This window comes from Pan paniscus, chromosome 11, assembly GCF_029289425.2.
Source record: "Pan paniscus chromosome 11, NHGRI_mPanPan1-v2.0_pri, whole genome shotgun sequence".
NCBI lineage: Eukaryota > Metazoa > Chordata > Mammalia > Primates > Hominidae > Pan > Pan paniscus.
This window is the reverse complement of record NC_073260.2, coordinates 75,296,428-75,309,353: the sequence shown is the minus strand read 5'-3', so window position 1 is coordinate 75,309,353 and position 12,926 is coordinate 75,296,428. Positions and strand designations below refer to the sequence as shown.

The following is a 12,926-nucleotide window of genomic DNA, read 5'->3' as shown; positions in this document are numbered from 1 at the left end:
TACCCTTTCAAATGGTAACACATCAGAAATCACTTTATACTCAAAACACAACTCAAAAGCACATTTCAAAACCTTTCATTTTGATTGAACACACAGCATGCTTAATGGTTTCAGCACTTTGAATTCTTTTTAATAAGTGTTACAAACTGAAAGCAAGACAGGTAGGTATTAAAAATATATTGGACATCTTAAAATTATCAACCCTACCAGTGGAAATAAAATGATGGCAATTAAAAGTAATACAGGTTATTAAAAGTTAAGGCCTTGGAGGCTAAGAAGTCATGTTAGACTGTCAATTGTTTTCCCCACAGTGGGTAATCAGTTAGAAATTAAAAAAAAAAATCTAGTAGTTTAGTTGTGGTCAAAGAAAGAGTCAGTGGGGATGGGGGAGGTTTCAGCAACATGCTGGTAGAAAAAAAGAGACTTACATAGTCTGGGAGGGCAGTGAAATGGAAGGCGTGGTAACCTCTCTCACTTAGTTGTCATTTTTTGATTTTCAATGACATTTTTTTCATTCTTTCGCCTAGTAAAGATGACAGAAGGTCCTAATTTATTATCTGACGTCTATTCCTGTTCCTAGATTTAAGAGAGTTTAACTGTATACAGTCATATAATCCAATATAAACACTTTGAAAAAAAGAAAACTAGATCACTGATGTTGCATGCATTCAATTATAATTATAACTTCACACCCAAACCAAAGATAAAGACTCGGGGCAAGAATCAGCCTGCACAGCCCAGGCACTGGTGGGAGAGGTCAGTGGATTTACAGTTTCCTCAGATTATAGCACTAAAAGGGAGGAGATCACAAGAAAGAGCTAACTTCTTCCTGAAATGATACAAGCCATAGGTTATGAAAAATGCCTGAATTAAAAGTCTTCCGCCTGGCTCTATGGATCTGCATATACTATATGCCCAAATGGAGCTGGTCAAAATACACATCAGACACCACAGAAGATATTCTCTATAGCAGATGCCTTCTGCTGCTGACATTAACCTGAATTTTAGATGATGAGAGAAGGATCATTAACACTTATCTAACATGACCTGGCAGATTGTTGGGGCTTGACTAAAGAAAAAAAGAGATGGAGTGTAAATTTCTGTTTCTGTATGTAAGTTACACCAGGGCAGGTCAGATTAGTCAACGCCATGGTGTCCCTGACGTTTCTTCCCCTCCCACTTTCTGCGCTCACTTCAACATGTGTTGGGTTGGCATGCTGAAAGTGCTCAGGAAATATTGGTAAATAAATAAATGAAGAGATAACATCCATTAAATTCCAGGAAGAAAAACCAGCTGGAATGGCAAAAGCCTTCACTTTTATGGCTAATTCGTATGCTTTAGGGAACACAAGGGAGAATTAAAAAGAATAGAAAACAAAACAAAACAGAAAAGACTTTTCATAAGCAGAAAGGGAAGGGATCAAGGGAGGAAAGAAATAATACTAACAAAACCCCAAACAGCTTAATGCCAAAGTCACCTTCTGGCATTGCAAATATTGGTCAGAAGCAAAATACTGGAATTTGGATTTCAGTTCTCTGGTAGCAGAATATCACATCTGTTCATCTGGTCTAAGGCAAATAATTCCCTATTCTCATGGGCAATCTAAAGTAGATTCTCTGATAGGTACATGATATTTATACCATTTAATTAAAAAAACTATCTCTGGAGGAGGTTTAAAGTCAAAAGCTGTTGTCTGAAACTTAGCTAGGATTATTCACAAGATGAACAAGGCCAAACAATGTTTAGTCAGTTTCCATAGGTATGTATTCATCAGATTATGTTTATTCTGAAAAACTAATCTACCAGAAAAGATATTTTAATTATACTATGAGATTGTTATTATTATTTAAGAAACAGCAGGATAGAATAATCTTAGTTTGATTAAAATTGTTGAAAATTAAGGTGCCATTAACATAAGAATGTTTACATGTGTCTTCCCTCTCTGTGAGGTCATCTCATTACAGGGTCATTTACAGAGTGCTTTTATAAGGAGGGCACAGAAAAAGGAGAAGAAAGTTCTCTGTCCCTAGCTCATCAGTGAGCACCTCCAGGGTAATCCCACTCTCAGAGAAACAGAGATGAGTCATCAGAAAGCCACATTCTTTAGTTGTTCAAGGCCAACTTCCTAGCCTGAATGAGAATCTGTCCAAGCCAGTAGCTGCTTTAGGACGAGAAACCCTTCCCTGTTCCAGTCCATAACACGTGTGGGTAAGAATGGATCAAGTCTGCCTTCAGGAGGGCTGCACACAAGTCTAGCTCACACATCATCCAGCCCTGCTGTCTGCCTAGGATGTAGGACATGGGGGTATGTCTGAAGAAATGTAAGGAGGTTGGATAAAATGGATTTGGTAGGGTTTTGGTAGAGACTATTCATTGGGGTGTTGGCTTTACTGAAGTTATCAGTGATAACAAAGACTATCAAGTCTAGTGATGTCTGAACTCCAAAACTGAGTTGTTTGCTACTCTAAGTGGCTTCTGCTTTACATGATGAGAAAGAAATTCTGATGGGTGACGCTGATGTCCCTATTACTGGCAGGTACCTATTGAGCAATTTGTGAAATTGTTCTCCTATTTTTTTTTAAACTACTTTTCCAACAAGTTATTAATAAATTACTCAACACTGGGAAAACAAAAGTAAGCCCAAGGAAGAACAGGAGTTTTCAGATTCATTTCATACATATATTTTACTCAGTGTTAGGGCTGAGTTGGGTGGGACAAAGAAGGGCACCCAGGACCACACACTTCTGTAGGCAGGCAATTTCCGTTTTCCCAGTCTAAGGAGAAATACGTGACTATGGATTCCTGCTAAGCAAGACCTGCAAAAGCCGGCTGACCTAATTTAAATACAAGCCCTTGTTGAGCTCTTGTTGTAGGAACCTTTTCTAACCATTAGCTCTTTATTGTTCTTTCAGATGTTATTTCATAAAAAGTCATAGCATCTTTCTGCAGTCCTAGTACCCTGCATTCTCCACTTCCCCAAAGCATGTTGCTTCTCCTGCTAGCCTCTGCCTTAATCACATTTATTTGTGGGACTCTAGGGAGGGGATGGTAATGTTTAGAGTAGAGAATAACTTTTTTTTTTCTTAAGTCATCTTATTATGATCCTGTTTAGATGAAATACAGGACTCGCCATCAACAAAATTACAAAACAATCCCACTGGGAGCCCAGCCCATTCAGAATAATTCATCTGTGAAAAAGCAAACTTTAATTGTTACTCTTGGCAGCCATCTAAGAGAAGAGTGAAATTTTATACTAAATATTGCCACGTGCAATAGTAAAATACCATTTCCTCCTTAAAGCAGTGCACAAACCTCTTTAGATTCAGGTTTGGGTCTGGTGATTTAGTCTAAACCCTCTGTTTCCCCCTCTCCTAAACCAACAGAGGTTTTCAAAAGAGCTGCATTTTTGTTAGAACCATTTGCTCTTTTTAAATTGCCAAAAAGGAATAAGTAAAACTAAGACATTTATTTGGGTTAAAGTTTCTTCAGCTTCATGGAGGTTAATGTCCTTAGTCTGTGATCCTTCTACTAAGAAGTTCATTCCAGCTTTCAACTAGCTAAGGTTATGTGTCAGCTCCTTCTCTCCCCTGCAGCCTCATGGATTTATATTGTACGAGTTGGGAGCATGTGGAAGCTAATCAAAATGAAACATACATATGGCAAATTACATCCTGGATTTTCCGGAACAACCGAAATTTCAAATAATTTTGATGTCTCCCATACAATTACAATTTTGGGATCAAATCTCCTGATTTGGGCTTCAGAGAATGCAATGCCAACGGGTATTTACAACTCTAGATTAAAAGTTCATTGAACACTGCTGCATTATATAGTTTACATGCATGGAAAGGTGTTTGATAATACTTCAAAGCAGAGAAATATTCTTTTCCTAAAAATAGAGTGAAGCTTTCTGTGAAGATATTAATCAAATAATTATTAATGTGGCACTGGTTATCTAGGATATTTATAGGTTTTGTTTCAGCATGAGTCTATAATAAATTATTTACAAGTAATTTTAAAAATATACATTCTGGCAGAAATATTTGCATATATTGCTCATATAAGGATATATAAAGATCGTATGTAAGATATGATACGTAGATAATATTACTTAGCATCCAAAATGCTTAAATTATTAGGGCCCTTAAAAATTAAATGACTTGCCCAGGACCATGTTACCAACGGTCTGACCATCAGAACCTCAATTTTTAAGGAGATGTGCCCTGTGCTATGGAACACTGTATTTCATCTATACAGATATATGATGATACTAAGATTATTTGGGAATATGTTTTAAGTCTGTAGATATAAACAAATTAATGTTCGTTATAAGTTAGATTAATGAATTAAAACCTTATTATAACTTAGGTCACTTACAACTTGAGTAGATATACTAAACTTTAGGATATATGTTTTATATAGCTAATTTTATTTTTATTATAACATATATTACCTATGACAACAAATAGAATAGCCACTTTGGGAACTATGATCTGTATTAGCCATGGGAAAATATTCAGTACTTGTTACATATTGTGCACAATTGCATAAGGACTGGACATTATAAAGCTTCATTAGAATTTTTAGTTTATATAAAGTAACATTTCTTAGAATTATTACCTGCTTTTCTTTGTGGAAGATTTATAACAAACAAAAACAAAATTTGTAGAATGCATGGCCTTAGCAACTAACAGTGCTACACTAAAGTGAACAATATATATCAGTTATTATCGAAGTGGAAGTAGTCCTATAGAAGGTGAGGAATTTTAAAATACATTATTATAAATATTACTTAGATATTCAGTGACAGCAAATAGTAAACTAATCAGGGGTCCCATAGGCCGACTATGCATGTGGGTTGGTCGATCTTTTAAAAAAATTGACCTATGATGTCGGAAGCCAAAGAAATCTCCCTTATCTGTGTAGTTTTAACTTAAAAAAATCAACCTGCCTTTTATTTACTAAAAGATCAAGCTCTTTGTTTGTCAGCACAAAGTTTAAAATTTCGTTTGAGGGGTTCTGTTTCCTGCTCTCCATTTAAAATGGGGGAAAAATAAAAATATTTTGCCTGTGACAGAATATGAAAGAAGTTCTCACCCTTAAAACCAGCAGCATTGGTTTTCCAGTCATTAGCGTTCAAATGTCCCGCACGGGAAGTCCTGACAATAACATGCTGTACGTCTCTCCAGGTCAGAAACGGACTGGGGAAAGACAAGGTAAGAATCATTGTACCAAAAAAAAAAAAAGATGGGGGAAGCAGAGAGTCACAAGCAAATTAAAAAAGCAAAATCAAAATGGCAAAGTACTAAAAACAAAGGGTCAGAGATTTGGGTTTGGGATAACCAAATGCCAAATGCCGCTCTTGTTCTCAACATGGAGAAGTGACATTAGTCTGTGGGAGGCAGAAAATGTAACCTTAAACTGAAGAAATAATAAGACTGTAGTCAGGGTAACTTAGTTTTTTAAAAGGGTGAGCGTTTCCGGTTTCCTCAACAAAATGGTTGCCTACTATGGTGCTGTCATCCTTTGTATAAAAGCTTGGATCATCATCATCAGATTACGGTAAGCTAAAATCAAAACAGAAGGCCTCTGAAACGTTTCTTCTTTAATCATTGAATAGTTGGGTAATTGAGTTGCAATTTACCAGAAGAACTTAGCAATGTTTAACCTTCTATGCATATATATGTGGGATATGGAAAAATCTCAACGAAACAGCACCCCAATTTTCAGCATTTTTAAGGAAGAGAACATGGTACAGAACCCAAAGCTGGGCTCCAAGGCACAGACAGCTGTAAGAGTATTCTTAATTTGCAATGGGTAGTTATTATAGTGTGTTATTAGACACCTAGTTCTTATGGCTACTAGCACTGAAGAACACAAAAGAGACTACTGAGCAGGAGATACTTTCATTGGAGAACTGCAATGCTAATCATAATCACACAGAAACAAATCCAAGCACATACACACAGACTTTTATTCCCTTTCATAGACTATGTATACACTCGAAGGCATTTGACTCAGCGCATGCATGCAATTCTAATCAGGATACTTATTTCATTCAGTCTTGAATTCTGAGGTGTGCTGATCTTTTACTTAACTAAGAAATATGACAATTTTCATGCAGCATGTGCAGCCATTTTATTTGTTTCTCACCAGCTACCTTCACTTCAGCAGCAATATTTGCAAAGGATGGGAGAGAAGATTTAGGGAAGAGGAGAAAATTACTCACTACCTGCCTTGAGGTGTGATGGGGCTTGGGGTAGTCTTTCTGCACTCTCTTTTGTAGGTGTATGGACACTGGGGTCTTTCAGGCAGAGGGAGAACTTGGTATCTTAATTGTACCTAATTTTTCATGATAGGGCCTGTATGTTTCTTCACTTTATACTACATTTTTTTCCCTATCATACTCACCACATCTATGTTTTTTAGGGTGGTCAGGGCGGCCTTCTAGTAAGAAGGGGTCTAGTGATCAGACTCTGGCTCCTTCATTTTCTATGTGAAATTAACCTCTCAAAGTCTTAGTATTCCTACTTAGAACATGGATGCTAATATCTGCTTTATGTCATTGTACTGATTGAATCCGTTAAAATAATGCCAAGTTACTTAACCTTGTGCCTGGTGCATAATAAGCTATTAAGAAGTGGTAGATAGCAAAGCATTTTGCTAAAATTGCAGCCACAGCTCTTATTTGGTGGCTTCAATATGAAAGAAATGGGGAAAGAAAAGTACTATTGAGTTCTGATACTTTTTCTGTTATGGTCTCAAATTAAAAATAAAAGGAGACTGAGTCCTGCCATTTTTTAAAGTTTCCAGAGCAGGTAAGACTGGATCTAGACTACTTGGTAAAGTTATATTAACAAAAGAACTTGAATTGTGGAAATTAAACCCCAACTACATAAACTTTAAAAATATGAGAACGATGAAAACAGAATTACTCTTGTTTTCTTAGGATACAGCACTTGTTAGGAATCAATTATAGAACCTGATAAAGCAAGAAACTTTCAAGAAAGGGAGGCAGGCTGTTTGGTGGAATCCAGGAGCAGGATGTTTTGCTTCTAAAACAAATAGCATGATTTGAGCCTTTGCTGACTAACACTAAATTCATTCACATGATCATTCAGTAGACTCAATGCACTACTGTCACGGAAATTAGAAAGTAAGTCAAGGGATAATCCTGAATGCCAGTCTCAACATAAGATGTTCTAGCTCTGCCTAAGATGGTATGTCCTAGTTATTAGGGTGAAGGACAAAAATGACAAGAAAGCTTGGTCCAGAAAGACATTCTAGCCACTTATTTATGGTAAAGCAGAATCCTCCCAAATGAACATGAATGTTTTTATTTTGTCATGAGTAAACAGTGAGATACCAAAGAATACACTTAGATTTGATGAAAATATCTAAATCAACCTAGTAATTTAAAAATAACATTTGACACACAGAACTTTCACGTTTTAACTCCTTAAATTTAACTCTCCTTTAGGGAGGAGAAAAAAAGAAAAGAAGTCAATGTCTCATGTTACCTGTCACCAGGGCAAGATTTCTTCAGATATATTAAGCAAGAAATTCTGATCATTGGGAGATCCACATTTTCCCTAGTGAACCTTAGCACTAAAAATTTAATTTTCTTAATAGAACAGGGAACATTCACATTGATCTTATACCTTAAGCACCTGTATTCTGGCAGATTCAGGAAGCCTCCTGCATTCAAACTCAGACTGAAGAAATAAGAGTTACTTGTTTTCATGCTGAGTAGCAAAACCTAGTTCTTGGAGTGCTTGTAATTAGAAGGAAGAAATTAGCTTCAGGAAATTGGAACTACACATGGAAAAAGAAGGTGTTTGGATGGTTTTACTCTGACATTTGGTAATGCACAACTTCAGAAATGATCTAATTTGAAAATTTCCTGAATTTCACCAAAATAAAGTAAAGAAGATAAATTGAAAAACCAGTGGACCTGGAATCAGTAGTGTTTCTGTCTGTGGGAAGATAATTAGCTCAGGAAATAGCCATAGGTTAATTTTGCTGGACATTATGGTTTATTTATTGCTAGAATCCAGAGATGACTCTTGTTTATGGATACGTCTGATTCACATCTTACTTTTCATTTGTATTTATACTCACAGGGATGATGCAGACGTGAAGACTAAGTCAAACTATGAGAGATCTCATAAACCATTTATAAAACAAATGCAGAGAGAGAAGGCTGAGTGCTCTCTGCAGGGAACTCCACAGTCCACAACCATAATTTAGGACTCCCTAATACCTATTTCTCTCTGCCAAGTATCTTGGACCCACACTCCAGTGGCCTCTGAAAACTGAGACCTCTCTGATCTCCAAGAATAGACAAACTTGTGCAACAAGAGCTTTGAAGCAAGCAACTATTGAGAGATCAAAAGTCTAACCCACCTGGAGAAAAGAACAACATCTCCCAATCCTGAGTCTCGTGACCACCGCCCTATAATAAATCACATGTAGTTATGCTACACACCCCTCAAATTTCTTCCTGGAATTAACAAATGCCCTTAAAGAAAAATATATATGAAGAGAGTAACATTTATAAACACCTACAAGATATGGGTAGCCATCTATGACCTTTCAAACCAAGGAAATGAACATGACTTTCTCGGGAGTTCTGTATATGTAATCATTTATAGTTTTGCATCCTTTGCTGAACTCATAGTAATAACCAACATCTAGTGAGCACTTGGCCAGGGCCAGGCAGTGTATGTTTTATGTGCATGATTGTTGCATGATATTGAAAATCATATGACGTGGGTAACATTCTTATTCCTGTTTCACAGACGACAAAACTGAGGCTTTGAGTTACACACAGTAACTCAAATACACAGGTAGTAAGTAGAACTAGAATTCAAGCCAGCTGGACTTGGCTGTATAACTTATGCTATCAATCACCATATAACACTATTTCCAAACGGATCCACAAAGGTGAAGCAGAGACACACATCTATTTGTCAGGAAGTTCTTTGACAAATGGATCAAAAAGCCAAGTACGGCACGTCACGTCCTCATGGTTACACACACTTTGTACACATACTCTCTTTCTTGACTCTGTTGATTTTTGTTTACCATAGCATTCAAAAGATTCCTGAGTCTTAATTTGTTATGCAGGTTCCAAAGGCCTTTTACCCATTCTTTCAAAGGTAAACAGAAAAATAACACACCAGGAAAATCATATGATTTTTATAACAGTTTACATGTATACTCTATGTCATAACATCAGTGTATTATTGCATACCATTATTGTTATGAACTTGTCATCTCCCCTGCCATGGCCACACTTGGATGTGGTTCACAGCCAGGCTACGTGACTCTTCTCCGTTCAGTGAACCTCAGCTGAAGCTCACCTTAAACACTTCTAGTTTTCTAGTTTTCAGCTGCAAAAACAGCATAATTAATGATACTATCACTACCCAGTATTTGCATTACATTTTTACTCTGAGCAGTTCAGAGTATTTCACAGGCCCAACACAAAGTTTAGAAGAAGCAGGACATCTCCTGAGAGAGACATTTTGTGTAGTGCTTCTTGTTGGGCTAAGTACAACCACTAGCACTTCAATTAAAAAAGAAAAAAAAATCCTTCACCAAAGGGTTTTCCCAGATAATTCTGGGAAATTCATGTGTGAGTGCTAGAAACACATCTGTATCTGGTGGTCTTTAAAAACAAGGACCAATTTGAAATCTTGGGTGACTGACTCACCTGCACTTATTAAGGAGAAAAAAATAACCAACCTCCCGCTCAACCCACCACCCAAATACATCCTCATTGTAATTTAGGGGCAGCTGATAAAAAAGACAACAGATACACATCTTATTACAGAAAGAGAATTTATCAATAAGAGGAGCAACAGCTAGTCTAGATAATGAAACTGTTTCCTAAAATAAAAGAGTGATTCTGTCTAATGAAATGATGAGGCCCAGATCAATGGGAAAAATAGCATGATCAATCAGCATCGCAAATATCCAACTTCCTAAACGTTCAAAACCAATTCAAGATGAAACTAGTCTCCTTCAATCCAAAATAAAACCACTTTTTTAAAGATTATGTAAAATAGAAATAGAAACAAGCAGTCAGAAAATTAATGTCACTGTACCAATGCTAAAAGAAATCGGCAGTTATGGGAACAGATTCATGGTGAGCTGGAGACACAAAGATGAGGCAGAAAGTATTTAAAGCCTGCTGAGATAGGTAAAAACATTACTGTGATTGCAGCTAGTGTATGAAAGTAGTAATTCAAGAATAAAATACCGACCGTCCAACAAAGAAAAACAATCTTCTTTTGTTAGGTAATGAAGAGCCTGAAAGGATCATCAGATTGTCAGTCCCACTGCGAGCAGGAGTATCCACCACTGGGGGTGCATTTGTTTTGCTTTGTTTTGTTTTGTGTTCTACAATAATTCAAAAGTTTCAGGCCTAAAATTGGTTTGTAGTATTGGAAAATACAGTTAATAATACCTCAAGATTTAGAAATGTGAGTTGTATTGGTATTACCCAAATACCCACTTATGATTCCTCCACACCTGAACCAAAGTGGAAAAAATGAAAGAAAAGCAGGACCACACAAAGTTTTATTGTGAAAATATTCTAATCCCCTGGATTTACTCTAAACCAAAGGTAAATCTGGATTCTAAACACACTTAAGAAAAGATAGCCCCTAATTTATAAAGAAAAATTTTGTCATTGAAGCTGAGGTGTCTTTTCCTTAGAAATCCTGGCTTATCACTGCAAATACTTACTGCATGTAAAAGACAAAAATTATGTTTTTTGCAGCCCCTATGAAAATATAATATTTTGTTTGCAAGCTCAATAATCACTTCCTTGAAATACTTTGCTACATAAGCTCTTACAAAATAGAACTTGAGGAGGAAGGGTCAGTCATTTGAGATCACATGCATTGAAATCAAATCGCAATTATGAAGCTTTCCACCAGGTCTCCCTGTACACTTAACTCCCTCCAACAATTGTGCCCTGAATATAATCCTTAAGGCCTCTTTTTATTCAAACCCATAACCCAGAATCTAGTTCTGGCCTTCATTTTTACCCCAAGCTTGAAAACTGTTCAGAGTAGGCAAAATGTGACAGTGTGAGTGTTCCTAAATGTATCCCCCTCAACCTGTGAGAAACCATTGCTCACTTTCCCTTTTCTGCTCATTCTGTGGGCTGTCCCAGGACTTAGCATGTATAACTTATGCAGTTCTAGGCTCACAGACTAAGTCCTGCAGGAAGACATGGTTACCCCCCTCATTTCTATTTCTCATTCAAAATAATAATAAATTTTGTTTTGCATTCTACAGCCTCTTAATCACACAAGAATGGTGTAAATTACGCTTCAGAGTCAGGAAGACCTAGGGTGAATCATGATCTCCTACCTGATAGTTCTGTAACACTGGACAATTTACTGAACCTCTTGAGGTCTCTGTTTCCTCAGCCGCAATGTGGAGAAAATAATGCTGACACCACAAGATGGCTGCAAGAATTTGAGGTAATGGAAATAAAGAGCTTGGCATATGATAGGCTACCAAAGACAAGTGTCATGATGATTTATTGAGATTAGGAACCTACTGTACCATTATAACTCAGAAGGACTACTTTTGCTGAGTTTACACCAGCATTTGATGAATCTGTATTTAATTAGGCTAAGTTTTCTGCAATGTTCCTAAACTTTAGTAATATGTTTTTTAGTTTCACTAACAGATGAACAAAACAGCATTTTTAACACCTTGGTATATTTCTGCTTAGTGAAACAACAATGCTACTAAGATTTGTCAAAAAGATCTGGTTTTCACAACCCCATAGTGTAGATGGCAATTTAATTGGCTGGGGAGTGAACTTTTTGGACCCACTAGGACTGTTAATAAATCTACTCTATGTGTGGGAGATCTTCTCTCTTGATAGTTAGCCATTGATGTAATTGTGGAGGATAGTGAGATGTTCTTTGGTTTGATATCAGAGTGCTTTAGAGAATCGAATGTTAGAATGAGGACTACAAGTATACTTATTTGCCTAGCCAAATTGCCAGACTGAAGTGCTTTTGATACTTTTCTACATAGTTCAGAGATTTGCAGAGTTCTCACCTCAAAAGCCGGTAGTTAAACCCCTGAAGAGGCAACAGAAATCATTGATTGCATCGCCATTATTATTATGATTCTAAATTACTTTATAGCCTTTTTCTCCCATTTTTTCTTGTTAAGTAAAAGAACTAAAATGATGCTTCTCTAGATGTTTATTGAAGTATATTTTAAAATGAAGCTTTTCAATGATCAGTTTTCACTGTCAACTTTAATGAAAATAAGCATTTTGGGTTCTAGAATTTGAAGTAAATGTTATTATGCCTATTTTTAAAGAAAAACTTGTATAAACTTATGGGGTACAAGTGTAATTTTGTTATGTGCATATATTGCATAGTCATGAAATCAAGGCTTTCAGGGAATCGATCACCCAAATAAAGTATGCTGTACCCCTTAGGTAATCTCTCATCATCTAATCCCCTCTCACCACCTCCCACTTCTCATTCTCCATTGTCCATCATCCCACACTCGACATCCATGTGCATACATTACTTAGCTCTCACTTTTAAGTGAGAACATGCAGTATTTTGTCTCTGTGTCTGACGTGTTTCACTTAAGATAACAGTCTCTAGTCCATCCATATTGCTGTAAAAAACGGTTTTTTTTTTGTTTGTTTGGTTTTTTTTTTGAGATGGAGTTTCGCTCTTGTTGCCCAGGTTGGAGTACAATGGCATGATCTCAGCTCACTGCCACCTCCACCTTCTGGTTTCAAGCAATTCTCCTGCCTCAGCCTCCCGAGTGGCTGGGATTATAGGCATGTGCCATCACACCTGGCTAATTTTGTATTTTTAGTAGAGATGGGATTTCTCCACGTTGATCAGGCTGGTCTCGAACTCCT

At 36.8% G+C, this 12,926-nt stretch overlaps 1 protein-coding gene across 2 annotated transcripts in view; it reads right to left on the bottom strand.

The window, feature by feature from the left end:
* Positions 1-12,926, bottom strand: part of PCSK5 (proprotein convertase subtilisin/kexin type 5) — a 461,615-nt gene that overhangs the window by 215,575 nt on the left and 233,114 nt on the right. For both annotated transcript variants that reach the window (XM_034967553.4, XM_024930148.4), the window contains exon 10: positions 5,099-5,202. In XM_034967553.4, the coding sequence (XP_034823444.2) occupies positions 5,099-5,202 (104 nt within the window). The remainder of the gene's footprint in view (positions 1-5,098; positions 5,203-12,926) is intronic.